At 45.5% G+C, this 25,497-nt stretch overlaps 1 protein-coding gene across 2 annotated transcripts in view; it reads right to left on the bottom strand.

Annotated features, from left to right (window-relative positions):
• Nucleotides 1–25,108, bottom strand: part of GNAO1 (G protein subunit alpha o1) — a 167,460-nt gene extending 142,352 nt beyond the window's left edge. Inside the window, exons 1-2 of one of the 2 annotated variants that reach the window (XM_007993335.3) lie at nt 24,111–25,108; nt 23,850–23,892 (exon numbers count right to left, since the gene is read on the bottom strand). In XM_007993335.3, coding sequence (XP_007991526.1) covers nt 23,850–23,892; nt 24,111–24,228 — 161 coding nt within the window. In that variant the 5' untranslated portion in view covers nt 24,229–25,108. The remainder of the gene's footprint in view (nt 1–23,849; nt 23,893–24,110) is intronic. The other variant, XM_007993334.3, reaches the window with a different exon arrangement.
• Nucleotides 25,109–25,497: the final 389 nt, after the last annotated feature.

Below are 25,497 nucleotides of genomic sequence, written 5' to 3'. Positions count from 1 at the left end.
CATGTGTCATTTTGCACTGGACGCCTGGACTTACCAGGAAACCTGGCCACAGTAAGCTCTAGTGAGTGATTTTTGAAAGAATGATCTCTGAAAGCACATTCTGAGGTACTTTTTTTCACAGAGGGGAGGAAAGAGCATATGGGGGAGGAAAGAGCATATGTAGGACATAGGGGTGAGTTTTTTGTAAGCAGGTAGGTATGATGGCAGACCCCCAGGCTAGGACTCAGGAGACTTGGGTCCTTGTCCCAGCCTGCCTCCAACCTCAGATTCTTTACCTGCAAAAAGAGGCCAAAGATATCTGTTCACATGGCTGTCCAAAGAGCTGTGGGGGAGATTTAAAAATATAATAGGTATGGAGAAGTTTTGTCAGGGGCCATCTTCACCTCTGCCCTTTCTGTTACCTAATTCATGGTATAATGACTGATGATTAAATAATTTTACATCTAAAACACCTGTCACTCACCAGCCCTTCAACAAATGTAACCCCCTTACCCAGGGCCTCACAAACACTCATTCAATACTTCACTTCACTTACTTTATTCACTAGATGGAGAAAGAGTCAACACTTGACTCTAATAACAAGGGTCTCTTGCGCCCTTAGGCAGCACAGAACCCACTCTGTCAGTTTTATGTGATTTTTAAACTCACTACTCACAATAGAAAGATGCAGAGCCTCAGCCTGTATGACCAGCATCCTGAATTTAATACGCACAATACCTCACTGCAAGCATTTAGCTGAATCTGGTGTCTTGTTAAAAATGACTATGCAGCAATCACCTTGGATTGAACACGAATACCCAGTCTATCACTTTTCTGCTGAATTGTAAATCAGAGGGCTCACGATAGATGCTGCAGCAAAACTCTGAAGGCAAGAACATGTGCCCTTATTTATTAGGAAAACTTGAAAGATGAATGGTTTCAGCATGAAAAAAACTTACCAATCAATCTTGAGCTCCAAATTATGGAAAACATAGCCAGGACATGAAGCATTACATTCAAATGAGATCTCTTTGGGTTTTGTCTGTTTCTGCCCAATAGAGACGTCCTCTCTCAAGGCTCAGCAGAGACCCTTGCTCCCGGCAATATTAGCTGAATAGCTGAGCCCTGAGTCAAGGGCTTTATCTGGATTAACTCATCTAATCCTTACTACAATCCTGTGGGGTAAGTGCTATCATTATTCCCATTTGACAGTGGAAGAAACTGAGGCACCAAGGGGATAAGCACTTGGCCGAGGTCCCACAGCTAGTAAGTGGCAGGGCCAGGACCAATGAACCTAGGCTGTCTGCCTCCAGAGCCTACCTGCTGAATCACTAGACTTTACTACCCTTCCAAACCTTGTGGCTCTTGAATACTGTGGAAATAAGCTGGGCTTGAAGGTGCACTTTGTTGACAGCTTATATTTTATGGTCCTGTGAGACTTTCACATCCATTATCTCATTTGATACTCCTAACAGCCACATCAGGTCTTATCGCCATTGTACAGTGGGTAAAAAACCCCAAGCTGGCAAGACAAGACTTGAACACGTATGATTCACAATGGCAGGCAGGTTTGTGCCAAAGAAAGAGCTGCGGTCCGAAGCGGGTGCCAGGGCATCTCTTCGCCGGTGCAAATGTGAAGAATGAAGAAGGTTCACGGATGGCCAGTGCCTAAGAGTTGAGTAGGGAAAACTAGGCTGCCTGGGGTGTATCCTTGATTTTTACAGGTTCAAATACCCCCCCCGGCTGAGTGGCTCTCCTGATAGAATTGAGGCTGGTGAATTCAGAGGGGCAATGCTTAATTCCCTAGGCCTTCCTTTGCTTAATAAAAAGCATTATGATCACCTTTTAAAAAATGGAGATACAATTTACCTATAATAAAACATACACATTGTAAGTGTACATTTTAGTGGTTTTTATAGTTGTATCAACTGTGTAACCACTGCCTAAATCAAGATGATGTTTCCTTTGGATTTTTTGCTCCTAGCAGTAGAAATAAGTGTGAAGAAGGGTGGACTTAGCACTACAGCCCTGCCACTCACTCCTCTATTGCTGAGACCTGGTCCTAGCACCTGCTGGAGAGCTAAAAACTCCACGATCTGTAGGGACAGGCAGCAGAGGTATACACCCAGGCTGTGGAGAAAGGAGATGGGGCAGTCAGAGATGGAAGTCTTCTCATCAGGAAGAAAGCAGGGGCATACACTTCCCTCTCACCTGTATACAGTAAGTACTCAATAAAGAACTGTGGTTTGATAAGCTCAACAATTCTTAACCCACTGGGAACCAAACACACAAATGATACGTGTCATGTATGTACACTGAAGTTTCACATAACCTTGCAAAAACTTCTACACCTAACAGCCAATTTATGAGAGAACCCACAACAGTGTAAATGGACCACTCTACTTATTATGTAAATGTACCCTGAATATTCACTGTGCCCCATGAATCCACAGGAGGTTTACAACCTAGACAAGGAAACAAATCTACATATAGAAAATGTTTGCCAATTAGTGAACAATAACAACCACAACTATTTTATTATGTTCCTAGTACTGGGCTCAGTAATTTCTACACTGTTTCATATCATCCTCAAACCTAGTTGCCCAAGGCCACAAAGCTAGAAAGTAGCATTGCCAGGATTCAAGCCAGGCTGGTACCCTTCATTGTGCTGAAACCGCTTCTCTTCAACTGGTTCCTGCACGGAGCTCTGTGTCAGGCTCGTGGTGAGCAAGACCATTCTGTTCTGGTAATAATGCATGTGTGTGTGTGCTCGTGTGTCTGCGACACCCAGACAAAGGAGTCATCTCTATTGGACCTTGAGGGCATATAAAAACTCTCAATGGTGGGGTACAAACATCCTGTGTAAAAGAATTAGATAACTGAAGAGATCAGTGTGGTTCAGCTTCCAGAGGAACACCCCATGGACCAGATGAGACTTGAGCGACAATTGGGGGCCAGATCTATAGAGAAAGAGGAAGAAGCATGCTTAGGCAGCCAGCAGCTATGAGTATGGAGGCAGGAGGTGGTGGGTGCCAGGGAGAAGGCATTCTGTAGGAGGGGGAGTCAACTCAGGATCAGTGTGGTGCACTACACCATGATATGTCCTTCAAGCCAAGCCAATGCCCAGACTCAATGCAGAGGGTGACCGAGCAGGGCAGTGAAGGGCAGAAACAGCATTTCTAGATGGCAGCTGAGGAGACTTTATGCACTGGACCCAGAGGAAGGCTGGGAGGTGATGGCAGTGAGGGGGCCCAGGCCAGGCACGGGCAATGGGACAGAAACACCCGGTACGCAAGTGTTGGCAAGAAGTGAGAATTGTGGCCAGCTCACAGGCTTGGGGTTGGGACAGAGGGACAGCTACTATGTCCCCAGGATGGCAGAGGAGGACTTCTTTCAAGGCATTCTCATCCCTAAGAGATGAGAACAGAACCCCTAGACAGAAATTGGTACTCCCATGCTGAGGGCAGACTTGAGGTTAGCACTACTTAGATAGGATTTTTGTGCCACCCACATGATTTTTAGTGTCTTTTAAAAAACGTCCTGTTTACTTTAACTTCATCCTAAGCAATAATTATGTGGTTTTGATGTGTTAGGAATCTTTTGTCCTAAAGCACATTAAAATAAAGTGTGTACTTGCATACCACTAAACTTGGGGAAACCTGCCCCTGTGACTCTGCTCCCAGGAGTCTGCACCTAGACCCCAGGCTGTGGAGCCCAAAGCTGGGTCAGCAGCCCTGAATGAGGTCTGGGGCCAGGCTCCTTGTCCTGTGAGAGCCTCAGTGCTCATGGTCTGGTAATGCTGATATGGGAGAGCAGGTGCAGAGCTAGGGCCAACGGGAAGTCCCAGCAAAGAGAGCCTCCTCCACTGTGAGACCAGCAAGGCAAGGCAGCCCAACATGTTCAGTGTTTGTGTCCTGTAAACCAACCAAAAATAACTGAGTCTTCCTAGAATTCTTCCCAGATTATGCCAGAGTCAAGCCCCTTCATTCATGGAAGGGATCCTTCCCTTCCATGTCCCTCCTTTGTCAGGACACACACACACACATCCACAGGACACCAACCCCAAGCCCCAGGCCTGGCAGGGGAATAACACAGTCCGAATGCCCACAAGTCATAGGTCCATGTGAGTCTGTGATGGGGATTTCTTTCCCACCCCTGCCTTTAGTGAGACCACACCCAGAGAAACTACTGACTCCACGAGGGCACCCACTGTTTCAGTCTTTTGTGACTCCAGACATATAAACCTCCTTGCGGTTCGCACACATGCTGGGCAGACTCGGGACTTGGAGTCTCTGTACTGTCTATTTCTGGCTGCCTGGAGCACTCTTCCCCCAGGTGCACATGGCTGGCTCCCTCGCCTCCATCAAGGCTTTTCTCCAATTTCATCTTCTAGTATGGCCCTCCCTGACGACTTAAAAAACTGTAACATCAAGGCATGCATGGTGGCGTGCACCTGTAATCAGGCCACTCAAGGGGATCACTTAAGCCCAGGAGTTCAAAACCAGCCTTGACAACATAGCAAGACTCATCCTCCGCCACCCCATCTCAGAAAAACACCCCCAAAACCAAAAACTAACATTCCCTCCCCCTCATGCCCCTTCCCTGCTTTATTTTTCTCCATCGCACTTGTCACCAACTGATATATACTACTACATATATTTTCCTTGTTTATTGCCTGTCTCCCCTAACAAGAATGTCAGAACACTCCGGGAGGGCAGAGATTTTGTGTGCCTTGCTCAGTTACAACACCTAAGATGGTGCTCAGTACACAGTAGAAGCTCAGTCGACATCGGTAGAGTGAAAAAAGAAAAATGAAAGAACAATAACCTCGGTGGAAGGCATTTTAACCAAATAGTTTCAAACACTTTTGTGTAAAGGCTACAAATATCTGAAAACAGACAAATTTACATTCCCTCTTCCCCAGAAGAATTCCTAGAGCAGGTCTTGACCAAAAAGTAGCAACTGGGTCTGGCCTGGCTTAGCTGTGAGACTTTGAGTTCTCCCAAAGGTGAGCAGATGCCCGTGGTGCTGGCCACCAGGCAGGGCTCCTGGGGATGTCTCTGACTATAGGCAGTCTGACGCTGTGTGTGCCCATGTCATTTTATAGAAAAAGCCTGCCAGAGCCCCTGTGCTCTAGGGAGTTTTCCGATCGCCTCCTTGCTGCCCCAGCCAGTCCAACATCTTTTGTCAGAAACGATAGTTCATCACTCTTATTTGGAAGCTGCCTGTCCAGCAATTTCTGTGAATCGAAACCCTACCAGGAGCCAGGAAGGACAAGCACAATGAAGAACTCTGAGTACCTACACAGCACAACAGCAACCTTGTCACCATCACTTACATCTGTATAGTAACTCACAATTGCCAATTCATTTTTACATACTTAATATTGTGTCACAGATAGGCAGAAATGCAGACAAGTCCAGGCACTAAAGCACAAGCACTCTACTTCTAGAAGAGTTCCTCAGGTCTTCACTTATGTCCTATTTATTCTTGCTGTACACTCTATTGTGACAAACCTGGTCATTTAGTTTTCTGGGCCATCGCAGATGCAGAGCAGAACAAGAGAAGGGAATAATGCTTGAGGTGGGACCATTGAAAGTATCAAGACATGAGAGATGACAGTCAGCCAAGAGACAGGAACATTCCACAAAGCTTATCAAAGCAGAGTTCACTGCATTCCAGGACCATTGCAGGTGGAGGGGAGGGCAAGCATCTGTACAATTGCCCTTAGGAGCACCAATTTTTAGCATGAAGCAATAATAGAAAAAGGACGAGTTGGAGCCATCAGGACAAAGGTTACATACCGTGTATGGCATTCAATTACTTTTGGTAACGCATGTGACTACTTTCTTTTGTAAATGTCCCTCCAAGTTTCTAAAACTCTCCCTGAATTAATAAACAGAGTTTGAAAAGAACATTTACATTTTTTAAACAGTAAAAGCCACTCTCACAAGTAGTCCCTTGACAGGACTTCCTGGTTTTTCTCAGTCGTTGAAGACTCTCCTCCCATCAATCGCCAAGTAGCCTGGGTCTGCACACTCACATCTCAGATCCAGGCTAAAGTCCGCAGTTTGTCCCTTCCTTTCCCCCATTATTTCTCATTCTTTGACTCTGGAGTTGCATAATTTACAGTCACCCCGTGAAGAGCCATGTGTTCCAGAGTAGGAAGTTGTCAGGCTGAATAGAGTACTGCTGGGCTGTGTTCACACACAGAGCATTTCCCCATGCCTTTGCACAGCCAGCAGCAGCAAACCCTCTCCTTGTATGCAGGCAGCTCTGGACAATCAACGAGAAGGGGGAGGGGGTGCTGGGAAGCACTGAGACCATAAATTCTGTCTAGGCCACTGTATAACAAAGCAGTCATAAAACCTCAATGCATTTTCAAGTCGAGACTGAAACAAGATGCCCAGAGCAACTCCTAATTTGGTTCCTAGAACCCAACAAGTTGTGAACTCATTTCCTTGGTTGGGAGGGAACTATGTAGAAGGGCAGGGGTGGAGACTGACCTCAGAACTTTGGGCAGAAACTCAACCCAAGAGTTGACAGTAACCAGGCCTGCACAAGTCTAGAGATGCTAGCAAAGCTTTAATACAAGCAGCCCTAGAGCTGGGCTGGGAGGGGACCCTGGAGGACAGCATAGCTGGAGGTAGGAGGCCCAGGGAGTTCTGGGGTGTCTATGCTCAAATGCAGAAGGCATGTAGTCTGGTGTATGCTTGACAGAGCAACAGCACTCCTCCAACCCTAAACTGTTCTTTCAGGGATGTGCCTGAACAAGTTTATTTCATCATCTCTCTGAATCTTACTTTCCTCATCTATAAAAAGGGGTTATCAATAATCTTCCTCCAATGAAAGTTAAGCTGATCACGCATATTAAGTATCTTAAATAACAGGTGTTCAATGAATGTTATTTCCTTCTCCCCACCTGGCTTTCCCTAACCCTTCCTGAATATTCTCTCTTTGAAAGACAGCAGAAATAGGACCGCATTCATGCTTGCTCTGCTAGTAGCTAGCCATAGGAACCTAGACAGATCACTCCCCTCTCTGGGCCTTAGAATCTACACATTAACTATTAGAATTATACAACAATTAAGGTGGATGAATTTAAAAATCAATACACAAAAGTCAACTGTATTCCTATATACCAGAAACAGATGCAAAACGCAATTCAAAAAATGCAGCAATTAACCAGAGACTGAGAAGATGAACCACAGGCTAGAAGAAAATATTTGCAAAAGACCAGATAAAAGGCTGTTATCCAAAATATGCAAAGAACTCTTAAAACTCAACAATAAGAACACAAACGACCCAATCAAAAAATCGGGCCAAAGCCCTTAACAGACACCTCACCAAAGGAGATATACAGATGGCAAATAAGCATATGAAAAGATGCTCCACATCATTTATCATTAGAGAAATGCAAATTTCTCTAACAAGGAGATACCACAACACACATATTAGAATGGACAAAATCCAAAAACGGACAACACCGAATGCTGGTGAGGCTGCAGACAACAGGAACTCTCATTTGTTGCTGGTAGAAATGCAAAATGATATCTCTATTTTGGAAGACAATTTGGCAGTTTCCTATAAAACTAAACATGTTCTTACCATACAATCCAGCAATTGTGCTCCTTGGTATTTATCCAAAGGAGTTAAAAACTTATGTCCACACAGAAACCTGCACATGAATGTTTACAGCAGGTTTATTCATAATTCTCAAAACTTGGAAGAAACCAAGATGTTCTCCAGTAGGTGAATGGATGAACAACTGTGGTATATCCAGACAATGGAATATTATTCAGTGCTAAAAGGAAGTTGTCAAGCCATGAAAATATATATATATATATATAACTAAGTGAAAGAAGCCAATCTGAAAAGGCTACATATTAGAAGTCTTTTGAGTCCAACTGTATGATTCCAACTATGTGACATTTCTGGAAAAGACAAAGCTATAGAGATAGTAAAAACATTCCTGGTAGCCAGGAGTTAGGGGAGGAACAAAGAACAGGTGGATCACAGGGGATTTTTAAGGCAGTCAAAATACTCTGTATGATACCAAAATGATGGATACATGTCATTACATATTTGTCCAAACCCATAGAATGTACACCACCAAGAGTAAAGCCTAAGGTAAATTATGAACTTTGGGTGATTATAATGCACCAGTGTAGGTTCATCAACTGGAATAACTGTGCCCTCTGGTGAGAACTGCTGATAAGGGGAGGTTGTGCATGTGTGTGGGGAGGGACGTATGGGAATTTTCTGTACCCCTTTCTCAATTCTGCTGTGAATCTAAAACCGCTCTTTAAAAAAAGAAGCAATTACAAAACCATTGTAAACGTTAAGTATCTAGTTATAAATCTAACAAAAAGTACATGAGCTCTTCATGGGAAAAATTATAAATATTTCTTAAGAGAAATTACGATAAATAATGGTGAAACATATCATGCTCATGGATCAGGAAGACTCAAGATTTACAGACATCAATTCTACTCAGAGTAGTGGATTCGAATAAATACTAATCAAAATCCTAATAGGGATGTGTATGTGTGTGCGCATCACAAAAACTGATTCTAACATTTACATGCAAGCACAAAGAGCCAAGACACTCATGAAGACCAAGGGGAGTGGGATTTGCTAAACCAAATATCAAGACATGTTATAAAGCTATCGTAATCAAGACAGTGTGGCACTGTCATAAGAACATAGTCCAATGGGATGGTATACGAGCCAAGAAACAGGTCCCTGCATGCTTATCACATACATGCTTAACTTATGACAGCGGTGGCCCCAAAGAACAGTGACAGAAAGCTGGGACCAATGAGTATTCATTAGAGAAAAAACAACTTACATCATACACAAGAATCAACTACAGGTAAATTAAATACTTAAATAGAAAAGAAAATAAATCTTCGAAGTTTTTTAAAGAGGGGGGAAATAGAGGGTAGCCTTTGCACCTCAAGGAAAGACTTCTTCTTAAATAGTACACACACACACACACACACACACAAAACACCAACCAAAAAGAGCAAGACTGAAAGACATGACTACATTAAAAAAAGAGAAATATCTCTTCAGCACAAAACACCATTAACAAAGTGAAAAGACAAGCCAGGGAATGGGAGGTAATATTTGTAATGAAAACAAAAAACAAAAAGGACTAGTATTTAGAACATATAAAGAACACCTACAAATTAATAAGAAAATTACAACCTAATTTAAAAAGTGGCAAAAGAACAGGTCTACCTCACAAAAGAGGAAATCCAAATGTCCAATAAATATATGAAAAGCTGTTCAACCTCTTTAGCAATCCAGACTATGTAAAATAAAACCACAATGAGATCTACTACTTGCCTATTGGTTTGCTAAAAATGAAAAAATCTGACAGTACCAAATATTGGCAAGAATTTACGACAACAGAAATTATTTCTGCTACTGTGAGTATAAAAATGGAATTACCACTTTGGAAAACACTGTATATTATCTAATGCAGTTGAAGATTCCCAGCAATTCCTCTTCAAAGAACCCTTCACAAATGCATGCGCCCCAGAATACACATACACACACACACACACACACACACACACACACACACTATACATTGATAGCAGCATCTTTTATAACTGCTCCAAACTCAAAATGACAAAATGCCACATCAACAGTAGAATGGATAAATAAATTACAGTATAGTCACAGCTGGTCTGTAACAATGAATACTATATAGCAATGAAGTGAAGAATAATTAATAGTACATTCATGAATATCCACTAATATTTATGAATGCTATATAGAAAAATTAAAAATATTCATAAAATGAATACCATAGAATACTATGTAGCAATGAAAATCAACTCCAGTTACATACAACTGGGATATTATGAATGTAATACTGAAGGAAAGATACAAATAGCATGATTCCAATTATATCAAAACCAGGCGAAACTAGACTAAATGATCAGAGGATGCATATGTAGGTGGTAAACTCTAAAGAAAGGCAAGGACGCATGAAACTTACCACGAAAGTTAAGGTAGTAAGGAGTGAGGCAGGGAGCTGTGATCAAAAAGGGATATTTAGAGACATTCTTGGGCACTAGCAATGTCCTACTTTTTTTACCTGGTGATGGTTACCGGAGCGCTTGCTTTTTAAAAGTCCATAAAACATACAAGATTAATGTACATTCTGCATGTACATTGATCTGCATCACAACAAAAATGTTTCTTTTAAAGACAGTGTCAACATTACCTCCTCTAGGAAGTCTTCCCAGACCCCACACTGAGGTAGGTGCTCCCTCACCATTCTGCTTTATTAACTGTAAGAGCAGAGGTGGAGCCTATTTTAACTCACTATTATATCCTGTGTCCCCAACAGTGTTGAACATATGGTGAGTGCTTAATAAATATTTGCTGAATAATCAACAATTGTATTTAAGCATCTGAGTTGGTAAAAAGTAGTTAGCCCTGGACCAATTAATTGATAACAACTAAGAATGTTCTGAGTGGTGTGATGGAAAAAGAAACATACCTAGAATCAGAAAAACTAGGCTTTAGTTCTACCATGTACTGGCCACATCACCTTAAATAAATCATGTTTTCTCTGATAGAAAAAATGATACAAATAGCTACCATTTAGGGAATTTCAATTATCTGCTACCTGCTTTTAGCTGTGTTATCTCGTTTACTCCTCACAGTGTATCTGCAGTGTGTTTATTTATTTTTTATATTTTGGTGTTTTCTTAACAATCAGGAAACTGAGGTTCAGAGAGACTGAATAATTTTCCCACATCACACTGATAGCCAACAAATGGCAAAGCCAGAATCTCCAAAGTTCATGCTTCTTTCACACTGCTATACTGACTTATTTTTGCCTCAGTTTCTTCATCTGTAAAATGGGAACATGGTAACATATGTGCAGCCTGATGTTGCAAGGCTCAAAGGAGATCATGAATTGCTTGCAAATGTTAAAGACTACTTAAATGTAAGGAGAGTAATACGTAATAAGCATCTCCCATGGGCCCACACAAAAGCAGCAGATGGTTTCTATCCACATTGAGGTTTCAAACCAATTTTTAAGGAAAAGCTAGGTAAACAGGAAAACTAGGAACACACACCAATAAGCTGACGTAAGGAAGCCACTAGGAACAGCACATAACACAGGCTGAATTGTAAGAACAGCATTGAGGGGGCGTATGGCTTGGACTGTGCAACCGCCCCTGTTTCCAGGCTTGCTCCCTGCCATGTACCCTCCACAGGGCGGCCAGAGGGATTCTGTTAAGTCTCACTGCAATTCCTTTATTTGATTAAAAAATATGTATTTTATAAGTCAGGTTTACTGAAGTATAATTTACTTAGAGTAAAATTCAATCTTTTTAGGTATACAGTTTTGATGACTTTTGATAAACACACACAGTGGTATAACCACCACCACAATTAAGAGAGAAAATATTTACATCACCCACAAAAGTTCCCTTGTGCCCCTTTGCAAGCTCCATCCACATCCAATTCCCTGGAAACCACTGATGTAATTTCCATCCCTGTGGTTTTGCCTTTTCCAGGATGCAGAGGTATCTTTTAATGCATAAGTCAGGTCAAGTTGTCAATCTCCCATGGCATTCAAAATGAAACCCAGATGTCTCTCCATAGCCAACAGGCCTTCCCTACACATTGGCTTCTAACTGCTTTTTTTTTTTTTTTTTTTTTTTGAGACAGTCTCGCACTGTCGCCCAGGTTGGAGTGCAATGGTGTGATCTCGGCTCACTGCAACCTCTGCCTCCCGAGTTCAAGCGATTCTCCTGCCTCAGCCTCCCGAGTAGCTGGGATTACAGGCACCCACCACCATGCCCGGCTAATTTTTTGTATTTTTAGTAGAGATGGGGTTTCACCGTGTTACTCAGGATGGTTTCGATCTTCTGACCTCGTGATCCGCCCGCCTCAGCCTCCCAAAGTGCTGGGATTACAGGCATGAGCCACTGCTCCTGGCCCTAACTGCCTCCTTAACCTCACTGTGTGCTATTTTTCCTTCTCTGTGGTCTAGAGCTCCACTGGCCTTCTTTTTGCTCATTTCTGTGCCAGGGCCTTGCATCTGCTGTTCCCTTTTCCTCAGATCTTTCCTGACCTGCCTTTTTACCCCTCATCTCCCTCAATCCCTCTCCATTATTTAATCCCAGTTTCCTCCTTTAGAACACATATGACCATATGAAATGATCTTTGCCTTCAATTATTCCTGTACTATCTTCCTTCTCTAAAACTGTAAGGTCATTGAGGCAGGGGGCTTGTCTATCTTAGTAAAGGATCTATTCCTAGAAACTGAGAAAGTGCCAAAGTATGGTTGGTCTTCCAATGGCCTTCACAGAATGAACAAACACGCACCAAAGAAGACAGGGAATAGCGAGGGCCATGTGGTTGAAATTCTAAGGAAAGGATTCAGAGAAGAAACAGGCCCTCCATAGCACATGGGGAATTAAGAGTAGGAAGAATGGCCACAGCTCAGAACTAGGTTCTCCACGTATCCCCATTCTACCATCCCTTCCCCCAAGGTCCTCCCACCAATGAGGCCACGGAGTACCAGGGAGATAGAGTGGGTGCCTCTCCTGCCCTTGCCCACTGGTGCCCTCAGGCTTGTCCATCTCCTAAGGCATGGGTCCCTCCAGCTCTTGTTGTTTGCCCTGGCTGGAACTCCTGCACACAGCCAGCTCAGATTACAGCCTTCCTTCTTTTTTCCACGTGAATTAAAAAAGAGGGGAACCCCAGGAGTTGTTTTGTCTTTGTACTGTGGAACCACCTTCAGCATTTCTCCCTGTGGAAGAGCATCAAACCATCCGGGTCTCGTAACCCTGACAGCATTACAAGACAAATTCCTACCTCACAGGGCCCCACATTCTCAGTGGAGAGTACACGTGGACACTACATGCACTGGTGTCCAGAATTCCCTGAGCTGATGTCCCAGTTTTCTTTCTCAATTAGCACTGGAGTTCTGAAAACTTAATTTTTTTTATAATTTATTATGTCAGTTGGGGGTGGCCAAGGGAGAAGGAGGGGAATTCCTTTGCCACAAGAACATCTGTTTTGCTGGGCAGAAAGATACAAATTATGACCTTAAGACTTGAGTAGAAGCTTATAGATCACGCAATCCAGTTTCCCAATTTTATATGTGAGGATACTAAGTCCTAAGGAAGTTAAGGAACTTGCCTGGGGACCATCAAGCTAAATAACAGAAACAGAGCTGGGATGAGAACTTGGATTCTTGACTCCCAGTCCAGACCTATTTCTACCATAAAAATTCTTTAAGTTTGGCTTTTATCTCTCTCCCTCCACTGAAACTGCACTTTTAAAGGCCCTCGATAGCTTTAAATACAATGGTCTTTCCTCAGAACTTATCTAACTTGGCAATGCCAAGAAACAGAACCCTGCTCGCCACCCAGAATTCCTGAAGCATATTCCCTTCCTGGGGATCCACTGTGGCAGGGTGCTCTGGGTTTGCCTCCTGCTTCTCTGCTCTCTGGCTCCTTTTGCCAGTTGGAGCTACCTGTGGGTCTACTGAAGGCAGGTTCCCTTCCTCACTGCCACAGTGGTGCGCCCCTTCCCTGGGCCCTCCCTCTCCTGGCCATCTGCATGTTCACCCCAGGGATACCACATCCACTCTCACGGCCTGACCACAAGGGCAGCTAAGCCCACTTTTCCTTCTAGCCCAGATCTCTCTTCTAAATGCCAGAACTACCTCCCAAGCAAACAACTGAACATTTCCTGTTACCCTGTAAGGACCTGAAATTCATGCTTATGGGTTCATCTGCCATCTTCTCTCTCTGCTACCTCTTCCCTGCTCCTGTGTTTCCTCACAGGTTCAAAATGGGGAGGACTTCTCTGATATACTCTCTTCTTCTCATGTTCATTCAACTAGACACTAGGGGTCATCTCTCCTGAGCTCAACTTCCTGTCCTCATCATTATACCCTAGAATTTCTCTACAAACTTCCCATCCTTACTGCCCTCCTGTCTGTCTTAGGGAAGGAGATGCACATTCATGTCAAGATCAAGCTACCCATCCCCTAAGGGCTTGTGTTCCTTCTACCACTTCCTCCTTCCTATACCTTCAACTTTTCCATTCATCTGTAAAATGGAATTGATGGAATTCATCAGGGCTCTGGACAACTTCTCAATGGATCCAACTACTCCCATGTTAGCCAAATGAACTATAAAAGCAAAGCCCTCCCAGGACCCCACACTTGCTCTCTCCCTCCCTACCTCTCACCCCTTTTTTTTCTGTAGCCCACGTTTCTTTTGGGCCGGGAGGGAGGTCCTCCATGGATTTCCTCAATCCCATACATTTCTTAACTCCACTGCAATTTGGCTTTTCTCCCACCAGTCTATTGAAACTGCTCTTGCCAAGGTCACCAACAACTTGCCAGATTCAATGGACACCTGCCAATCTTCATCTTATCTGTCTACTGCAATATCTGACTCAACTAACCACTTCCTGCCCTTGAAAGTCTTCTCTTCCTTGGCTTTCATGATGCTACTTTGCCTTGGGTTTTCTTTTTCATCTCTCAGATCACCCCTTCTCATTTTCCCTCACAGGTTCCTCTTCCTAAATTATTCTCATTTCCTGGAGCTGGAACATGTCTGTGATGGGAGACACATCCCTGCCTTCTCTCTCCTTCTCACTCAGCCTACTAAGGTTACCAACTTCTATGGCTTTCACCACTCAAAAGCACCACAGAATTTCAAATTGACCCCTCTCCCCAGGTGTGTCCTATCTAAACCACCATCAGGATCTCCACTCGGATGATCCACAGGAATCACCAACACGACCAAATGTAGTCATCACTTTTCTCCCCAAGTTTTCTCTCTTCCTCCTGCATTTTTCCATCTCAGAGAATGGTACTACCATCTACCAGTAGCCCAAACCATAAATTCAATTACTCCACTGCCCAAATATCTCTTGAATCTGTTTCCTTTCCCCACCCACACTACCACTGCTTTAACTTAGTTCTTAATCTTTTTCCCAAATGGGTCACAGAAGTAACTTTCCATCTGGTCTCCCAACCTCCAGAGCTGATCCTCTCCAGTCTACACAGGTGATCTAATGCCAGCCCTCAGGTGGCATCTCATTATCTTCAGAATAAAATCCAAAGTCCTTAGCACAATAGATAAGGCCTTTCATGATCTGGTTTCTGTCCCATCTTCCATTCCTCATTTCTCAACACTCCTTTTACATATTTTGTTCTAGTCAAATCAAACTATTTTACACTTCTAGCATGCTCCATGTGGTGACATCTTAATGCCTTTACACATGCCAGTCCCTCTGCCTGGCATTCCTTTTTTTCGACCTGCTGAACTACCACCACTTGTTTTAAAGGCTCAGTGCACATGCCATTTTCTCTTGGCTGTCTTCCTTGAACTGCCTGCCTAGAGAAGGTGCCTTCTGTTTTACCACAGCACACTGTGCATACAGACATCGTGGCCCTTCCTACCCTGAAGTGCAAGACTCTTTTACATGTAGCTCCCTCCAGACCATGAGTTCCTTCAGGACAAGGACTGAGGTGTTCCTCTCTACTTCCATGACACTGTGTGTATGCTACCCACAAAGTAGGCAATCATAAATGCTTATGGATGGACAGATGGATGGATCTCCTATCATCCTGTCTTTCCACAGTTCTCCAAGACACCTGCCTCCACCAAAGCCAGAGCCTTCTCTCTGTTACAACCTGAAAATGGCCCCTATTTTTGAGGCAGTAATGGAAAATTACTTTAAGTCCTGTCCAGATGGTTGCTAGGGAATAATCTGGTATCCAAATCAATGTGATATATGATGACCATTACTACTACCTCCAGAAGGAACTCAGTACCAATTAGGCACTTTCTATTCTCTCAGCCACTGACCTCAATCACGGCTGGCACCATCAACATCTGGGTGTGAAGTCCTAGACTGCCAGGTCTCTACTGCCCATACTGGTGGTGGTCTAGTAAGAAAGGTGTGGAGTGGAGTTACAATGAAAAGAACATAGGCTTTAGAATTAGACAAATCATTGTCTGAATACAACCCTGTCACCTACTAAGCTGTGTGGCCTTGAGCAAGCCACCTTACTTCTTTGAACCTCACTTCCTCATCTGTAAAATGGAATTGATGACTATATTTGCTCACATGTTGACAAACAAATGAATATAATAGACTGAAAATGATGAACACTTTCCATGGCCACCAAAAGCTTTCAATGTGATTATTTTGGTTCATGGAGAATAATAAGGTTCATTCCTCGTATACCTTATATTCTTCCTTTTCTTTAACTAACATTTATTAAGACCTCCTTTGTGCCAGGCATTGGGCACGCTGCTGTACTATGAGCAAAAATAAGTAACATCCTTGCTTCAGGTGACCCCAGGAACAATTTTAAAGCACGGACAAGCTATTCTCATAAGTAACAATATTCTACAGAAAACCTATCTGTTGGCTAAGACACAGGCAGAGAATCCAAGGTAAATTGTTAGCTATGAAATCCTAGTCTTATGTATTAGTCTCCCTTTCTCTTTTCTCCATTCTACTTGCTTCTAGGATGGCTGAAAAATCAAGAGAGTAGGGGGACCAAATTCAGGGCACCAACTATTAGCCTTGCAGGATTTTATTTTACTTTAATTTTTTGGTGCTATGAAAAGCACAATGTTTTTCCTCTTCTCTGTAAAGAAAATTAGAACTAAAGATGGCTCAGTAGATAAAAGCTGTGGGTGGTAAATACTCCCACTATTCCCCACCACCTTTCAGGCTTCTAAGTTTCTTTTTGCATTTACTGCATCTTAGAGCTGGAAACCTGAAAGAGCCCTGAGAAATTCTACAGTGAAAACCCATATCCCAATTAACAGATGAACAAATTGAGGCCCAGGGTGGCCAAGTGATCTGCCCAAAGTTAAATGAGAGAGTGAATCAAAATTAAAATACAGTTCTCCTGATCCTCCCCTTTTACTAGTCTGCAAATCTCCCTGCTCCCTAGGTTTTAGGCACCTTAAGCCAGGCAAGTTTCTTCATATGCAGCCAACCCTGGTGAATGCTAGGGCTATCTCCACTTCTGGGCATCCTGGAAGCCACGGACAAACCACTTCTCTTGTAATGTTACTGGCTCTCTCCTCCCAGAAACATCCTGTTTCTTACTAATGAGACACTTTCAGATCCTCCTCTTTGGTTTAAGAACCATGTCTGCATGAAAAGTTTGGTTAGAGGTGTTTTTCTCAAATTGACTCTCAGAACTACAAATTTCCTGGCTGACAAAGCTTTGTGGCTGAGGTTGCTATTCTGCAATTAACTTAGTCTTAAAAGAACTTTCATGGATATCCTACACCCCCACGGGATAAAACCATAACTCAAGCTTTAATATTGAGAACATCAAGACCCTGAAAACGAAGGGAATTCCCAATTTCATACACTGTTGACAACAGAAAAGGAGTTTGGGGTATCCCTGGTCCAACTCTTTCAGAAAACTGAGGCTTCAGAGGCGCAGAGGCAGAGCTACTGACCTGGACTCCTCATTCAGTGCTCTTTCCCACCCTTTGAAATGTCACCCCAGCCTCCTGGGTTGAAGCAGCTGTGCCATCAAAAATGTCACATTAGTTATGACAACACAGTTTGTTATATAACTGGTGCTGCAGAGCAGGCAAGGGGAAGAAGCCATGAGCATGAACCACAGCACCCCGCTTCTGCTTCTCAGGGCGGCTAAGTCCCACATGCTTACTTGACAAGAGAACTCCATATGGGAAGGGAACACCCACTAATCAAAGGAATAAAAACTAGAGCTAACATTTTTATAATGATTTCCACATTCTAGACACTACTCAAAGCACATTTCATATTTTAACTCATTTCATGCTCACCATAATCCTATTATTTTCATTATCAGTCCCATTTTACAGTAAGGAAACTGAAGCACCAAATGTCATGTGCCTTGTCTAAGGTCACATATTTAGTTATCAGTAGAGCCAAGATTTGAAGCCAGGCAGCCTGTTTGCAAAGTCTATGCTCTTAACCACCTCTCAATTTTAGAGAAGCATGCTAAACTGATTCTCTAAACACAAGAAACTACCTATTTCTCTGAATCAGTGAACAGGCCACTGCTCTCTCCTCTCCTTCCCCCCAGTGCTAATCACGGATCTGTTGGACAGATTCCTTTCTACCAGTACTGTGTGTGAATGACAGGGATGGAAGAAAATAAGAATGTGACACAGATTTGAAGACATTCTTAGGATGGAGTTCATTTGAGATCTTCAAGCTTTTTATGATGATGCAATCAGTAAGAAAGTGAGGTGAGTGCTGTTCTCATAGCATCTGCCACTTGTAAACCCACAACTCTGTGGGTATGTACAAACAGGCACACTTTTTCTTTCTTCAGAATCAAAAGTTTTCTCTATTAGTGTCAATTCTGAGGGTAACTCTTTCCAAAATGTGTTTTTGGGTTTTTTTTGCTTTTGCTTTTGTTTTTTTTTTTTTTCAGTTTGGAATCACCCCTTCACCAGTTTTTCTGTTGTCTTTCAGATCAAGATGTATTCTGGTGATAATGGTCTGTCTGGCTCCATAAGAAATGACAATGAAAACACTCTGGGAGGCAGCGAGTTGAGTCCCAGTATCCAGATGGGCTGAGCACATATCGGAAAAATAGGGCCTCATTCTACTCATATTAAATCTCCAGTGTTAACGGAGATAGGGTATCGTGAGTAGCTGAAAAACATGAGTGATCTTGTCCTATCTTTAGCAGATGTGGCATGTGAAGAAGCACAATAAAATCTGGGAGTTCCATGTGTTAAAAGAAACAAGACACACTCCCACTCTGAGCATCGTAAATCTAATCCAGCCCTGTTCGCACATAGAACAGACGTTCTGCATTCTTTTCCAGCCATGTTGATTCTCATGAAGCTTCACCCATTTCATCTAATTGGAAACAACCCTTTCCAACAAGCACATAGGTTCTACTTTAGAATCCAATAGGTAACTGAGGCTCAAGAATTCCACAACTGACTCCCGAGGAGATCAGGTGGACCGTTTGCCACTCTTCTGGCAGGAAGGTCTGCTGGTATTTACAGCTCAGTGCACAGTAAGGAGGGAGACAGCACCATCCATCAGGAAAAGAGAACTCATCTGCTACTTGATCTGACATTCCGTTCATGCTCTTGCTGTCTCCGGAGAGCAAGGTGCATCCATTTGAATAAACATAGAGATGGGAGGAAGGGAGGGAGGCAAAGCAGCCATCGAGATGACTGCAGAAATAACAAGTCTACAAATCTAGAAGAGTGGTTCTCAGTGGAATACTACCCCAACGTGTGATCCTGCGGGCAAGTGTGGGAAATGTCCTTTTAGACGGCTGCACTTTCATGGAGTAATGGCTGTAGGTTACTATTCACCTCCATTAATGCCTGTCATTTAGTAGGTGCTCAAGAGCATTGTGCTGAAAGAATGCAAGCTTGACCACTTCTCAGCCTTTTGGCTAATATCAAGTGAAGGATGTAAGCTTGCCCTGAACCCATACCAAACAGCAGATACCCTAATTACAAAGTCAGGGTCAGCTGGGAGGAAAAAACCATCAGCTTTTTGCTGATAGGCGACCTTTTAAGACAGGCTTTCCTGACAGGGTAGGGTCTGTTCTCTGAATCACATCCCACTTGTCAGGCTGGAATATTTGTATGAGCAGTGACGTCTTCATCAGACAAATTCTTAAATTTGTTTTAAAATGGCACTAAGCAGGTACTGTGGGAATGAACGCACAACCAAAGTGCTCGATTTTTATTGTGCCTGTTTTGGGAAAGACTAGCAGCTAGCATGCAATGCCTCATGGCCACCTTTGAACTCCCTTTCTAAAAATTCCACTTAATGCTCCAGAGACAGATAGCCTGAACTTAACATTACAGAAAACTCAACACCTCGAATGAGGGCAAATTGTGGCTCCCAGAGCAACTCCACAGTTCATTTTACATTTTCACCAGGTACATAGTCCAAGTGGGTGTCACTATTTGTTCAGAACTGGGAAATCACTTAAAGTGATATTCTGTCAATTCTATACCTCATAAAATTACAACTCGTTAAGGGATTTCTTTGTAAGGGTTTGGTAATTAAATAAAATTGACAGTTCTTTAAAAAATTTCTGATTAGTCTGAATAACTCAGAGTCTTATTGATTGACTATAAAATGATGAGGCTGTATCACAGGTGAGGTCGCGACCCCCTAACAAGCAAAATTATTTAAAATGCCATGCAAAAAAGAGTCACTGGTTACTCACACATGGTATGTATAAAATTACATTTGTGCTATCTCAATAATCAGTTTATTTCTGAGTACTGAAATGTTTTGGATTGTCTGACAGAGCTCCCTCACACAAATTCACAGTCACACACACAAGGGGGAAAAAAAACCCCAAAACACTATTGTTCAAATAAAAATTTTAATATAAGTACTGAGAATCAGGCTTTTCAAATGACACTCTAAAACTGTGGTATCTCTTAAGCAGATGCACGTTTCCCCTTACAACACATATCAAGCAGAAGAACTTTATGTCAGTATCTCTGCAATGTTCCTAGGCTGATGAAGATGTTACCCCTTTGTTCTAAATAGCAACTGCCAGCCGGTCCTTTATCATTTAACCTCAGTTACTATGGGAATATACAGAAGCCTGTTTCTTCTAATTAGCACACCACAACAAGGATGAGAACACAGGCTCAATGGAATGACTCTTTACTCTTCTGGAAATGCTAAATAAAAGAAGTTTTATTCAGTGATGTCTGAATATCCATATTCTTCCTCTCTATCCAATGTGCTGAGCTCTTAAGACTACAGTCCCCCATTAGGAAATCATTGGGTTATCATAGGGTATAACCTAAAGAGGGCTCTCTGTTGAATTTCATTTGTCCAGGTGAAACAACACAGCTTCCTAATTAACCAGTACATATGGCCTGATAGGTTGGTCACCAATCGTACTGTACAAGGAAGTTGGAAACTGCTTTCTATAAATGCCACCCAGATTTTCGGGCCTGGCCCCATCCACAGAATTCTCCTGACTCAAAGTGACTCTCAGTCAAGTGGCCATCTCAAAAACCGTATCTGCAAGGGAGGACTCAAAAAAATTTGTTACTAGGATACAGTGACACCAATCCCACATTTTGTGGTTAATAAAACAAGTCCTGCATTCAGCTTGGCACAAGGCCCTGATCTGATGTATTTCAAGCCAAGCTGGAGGGCTCACAGGGAAAGCTGCCATTCATGAATGCTTCAGGAGGACAGGACGCCAGGGTCCCTTGTGCCAAACAGGGACCAGAAACCTTTGTGATGGACCTTGTGGACAGACCTACCCTACTTCCTAAAGAGAGCTGGTGTATTGTGCTTTAAAAAAACATTGCTTTACCTACAAAATCTGTTTTTCCTGACATTTTTCTTGAAAAAGGTGTCCTGTAAGGGTGAAAAAAAAAAGAAGTAAAGGGAAAAAGAAGAAATGCTCTGACTTCTGATTTAACAATCTCAAACATCACTCACTTCATTTTCCCCCCTCCTCTGTGTAACCAAATGCAAGACACATAGGACTTTCCTGGGGAAGTCTACATCCAGCCTTCATTTAAGATTTCCTGCCCAGTACATAATCAGGAATTTTCATCCTAAAGTGGCACACCTATTTCCTCAGAGCGCTCACCTCTCTTTGAATAAAAAATGGCAAAGCACCCCTTTGGGGGATTCAGTATATATTTTTAAACTTCTCATTAAATCAACCTAATTTATGGGGCATGTTTAGCGAAGGCAGTTGCTTTGGTGGATGTAAAGTTAATTTGCAGACTCTGGCCTGTTCCCCTCCTTCCTCCCCTCCTGCGCCCTCCCCTCCCCCGACCATTTCCGAATGCTTTCGACCCCATCCGAAGCGGCTCGGCTCTCTCCGCCAGGACACCGACTCGGCTCCGAACACCGCCGACTCCCTTCGAGCCCCGCGCCCAGACCGCACCGAGCCTAGCCGAGCGTCGCCGAACTGAGCCCCATCGACTTTTCCGGCCTCGGCTGGGCGCTGTCCACCACTTGCAACGCCTGAAACCTCATCCAGCTCAGGTGGCTGGGGCTTCTACCGGGCTCTGAGTCAGCCACTGCTGATTACAGACTTCTGAAGTTTTAAAACGTCCCCCCTCGAGAGAAAGGGGTGGCGCGGCTTGCATTTACAGATCTGCAAGGGCTCCAGACAGATGCAACATGCACCTTGTTGCAAAGAGCAATTCCCCAGGCCCCGCCTCCCCATCAATTTGGGTTGCACAAGCTCAAGAGAAGCCCCAAGCTAAATTACCCTTGGCTCAGAAGGGCGGCGAGCCGAGGGGGCCTCTGCGAAGAAAGCCCCAGGGAGCTCTCGAACAAAAATAAGAACATGTCAAGCAGACGGGAAAATTGTCTCCGAGTCGCTACTCCCTACCATCATGGCGCCGCCTAGAACCCGCTTGTCATGCCTGTTACACATGCAAGATTTTCTGCATCTTGGTTCTGAAACCGCAAGCGTGCTTCGTCTCCCACTCCCATTCCCACCTTCCCACGAAAGGGGTTTTTATTTTCCATTGTTTCCCTACGCGATGCAATTACTTCGGCTATTCTGTCAAGTTGAAAAATAATCATTTTTGTTTACTGCACAGCAACCCCTAATTAGGAGCTATGTGTGCACGAAGGTGTCACAGCAAAGCGACGTGGAATCTTCGCTAAACGGTCTTAACGAACTCTCCGTCTCGAACTGACAGGCCAACGGAAGTTGGAGGCCCGGAGGGCGCACACCCCTTCGCTGCCGGCCACCCCCTCCCCAAGCAAAGCTGCCTGTGGGCTCACCAGGAACTGCCGAGTGGATAGCGCAAGAAGCGAGCCTGCAAGTGGAAAGGAGGGGCGAGGCTCCTTATTGAGAAAGTGTGGAAGGGAAGGAATATCCCATTTTGTTTTAATTTTCAACCATCACTCAAATCCACCCCCAGTTAATTAGGAGGGGAAACTGATAGCTAAGGCAGAAGGGGGCGGCGGCAAGTGGGGCCTGAAATCCGCATTGTGGGTAGATTACATGGAACACGGCCTATGCAGAGTGTAAAAAAATACATTGATAAAGGCCACGGAGCGAACGAAAACTGCGGGTGTCAGGAGAGCAATGCTGGGAGGGTGGGGAGGAGAGGAGCTGGGAGCAGTAAGGGGCGGACATTCAGCCTCACAGGCAGCTTCCCTCCCCCTTCCACCTCTACCTTGGATAAAACTGTGCCCGTCACGTACGCTTGGAAACCCACTTCTTCCCCTAGCACACGACCCCTCCCCTAACCCTGGCCCTCTTTTTCTGGGGCCGGGGCGGGGGAGTGCGAGGGCATGTAGAAACCACAGCCTCCAATTCAGCACCAAATGCATGAACAGCAGACGCTTGATCCTCCACCCCAGTCTAGGGCTGGGTCCCCTCCATGTTAGCCAAGTTCAAAATCACTGCCCCAGGAGAAGAGCAGGGGAAGTGGGATTACGGACCTCGGGGGATACGGAGGTATGGAGGGAAGAGGAGAGAGAAATAGAGACAGAATGAAACAGAGACACAGACAGAAATGGAGGCAGTGAGACACAAAAAATATTCCACAAGCAAGAGTAATGATCATAATCATGCCAATAGTGTGATGTTCTGATCAATATGGCGGACACTGTCATTCATACAACTACAGGCGCTCCCCTTCCCCCTCCCAAAAAACACCCACCCAGGAGTTGGGGTGGAGGACCCAGAACCAACGTAGGGAGTGGGGGAGGGGTGTGTGTGTGTGTGTGTGCACGAATTAAAAAACAGGCCTGGAGAGCAATGTGGAGTAAGCAAGGTAATAAAAACGATTTTAAAAATTACTCTTATTAAAAGTACAAATCCCAGTGCCACAGGGACTTACTTCATCTGCTTCACAATGGTGCTTTTTCCTGATTCTCCAGCCCCTGTTGGGACACAGACAGTGGGGAAAAACTGGTGAGTGTCAGCTTAAGGGAACAGGGGGAGGGGGGACTAAGGCATGCGAGGGGGTGGGCGATCCTGGGCACATGGTGGTGCCAACTTGGGGACCAGGTCTCCCGGGCGCGGGTGGGGTGGGGGAGCTGGCGGCAGGGGGTGCAGAGTGGCCGGGGTGGGGGTTGGGGGTAGCAGCGGCGGTCCTTACCCAGCAGGAGTAATTTCACGTCTTTGGCGGCGCTGATGCCATCCTCTTTGAGGTTTTTCTCAATCGCCTTGCTCCGCTCGAGGGCGGCTCTCTCCTCTGCGCTCAGAGTACATCCCATGGTGGCCCCTTCCCTGCCACAGCCCGCACGACTCGGCTGGCACGGCTCCCCGGCTCGGAGCGCCCCCCACCCCCCCAGAGAGCAGAGCCTGGGCTCAAGGGGGGAAAATCACGATATCCTCTCCTGGGCTGGAAACAAAAATGTCGGGAAACCAGAACCCCCCAAAAAGACAGCCGCTAACAAGATTCCAGCAGCGGAGACTCGCGGCAGCTGGCGGGGGTCTGGGGTTGTCGAACCGAGTGTGGCCGGGGTCTGGGGCTCCGCAGCCGAGGGAGGAGGCGCCCGCGGGCCGAGGAGGCGCGGGCTGCAGGCACTGAGGCTTGTGCACGACCCAAAATAAATAAAATAATAGTCGAGGCTGGAGCCGCAGCCGGAGCCGACGGAGGGTGGGGTGGGGGGCAGGGTGGGTCCTGCTGCCGCGGCTGCCGGAGGAGGAGGAGGCGGCGGCGGCGGAGGAGGAGGTGGAGGAGGCGGCGGCGGCGGCGCGGGATGTGGAGGGAGTGAGTTAAGGGGTGCTGCTAGTGCATGTGCATCGCCGCTCTTCAGCCGTCGGTGCGTCCGCGGCGCCTTCGCCGACCCCCGCGCGCAGGGCAGGGCTGGGCAGGGGGCCGGGCCGGGGGGCAGGTCTCTAGCGGGAGGCGGCGTCGCTGTCTCCCAGAGCTCGCATCGCTCGGTGAGCCTACCGGAGAGAGAGGGAGAGCGCCAGGGAGCCGCGACCAGCCGGGAGCTCGAGGGAGAGGGAGAGAGAGAGAGGCAGGGAGGGAGGGGAAAAAAAATGGGAGAGCGAACGAGCGCGCGCGCGCCAGGGACCGGGTGGGGAGAGGAGGCGAGTGCAGCGCGCGAGTGCGCCAGCGGCTCTGCGCACCCGGCTCCACGGGCCGCCCGCTGACGTCAGCAGGGCCGCGCGCCGGGCCCCCGGGACGGGAAAGGCGCGGGGCGGGGGAGGCGCGCGCCGGGGTTCGCGTCAGCCGTCGGCGGCGCGCACACGCGCTCGCGGAGCGGCCTGCCCCTCCCCACAGAGCCCTCCCAGCCTGCTGCTCACCCGGGTGGGCGCGTGCGGGGCTGGCGGGGGCGGGGCGTGGGGCCGGGCGCGCGCCGGGGCGTCCCACCCCGCCCCCGCCCCCGCCCCCGCCCCCGCCCCACGCGCCGGCGGCGCGGACTTCCTTGTCAATGGGAGCGCGGGACCGGGCTGCTGGCACTGCGGTCAGGTGGGCCCCCCAGCTCGCTGCCAGCGCGGCCTCTGTCCCTCTCTGGCCGGCTCTCCATCTT

This window comes from Chlorocebus sabaeus, chromosome 5 (assembly GCF_047675955.1).
Source record: "Chlorocebus sabaeus isolate Y175 chromosome 5, mChlSab1.0.hap1, whole genome shotgun sequence".
Classification (NCBI taxonomy): Eukaryota; Metazoa; Chordata; class Mammalia; order Primates; family Cercopithecidae; genus Chlorocebus; species Chlorocebus sabaeus.
Note: the sequence above shows the minus strand (reverse complement) of the source record. Positions and strands in the feature narration are given on the sequence as shown.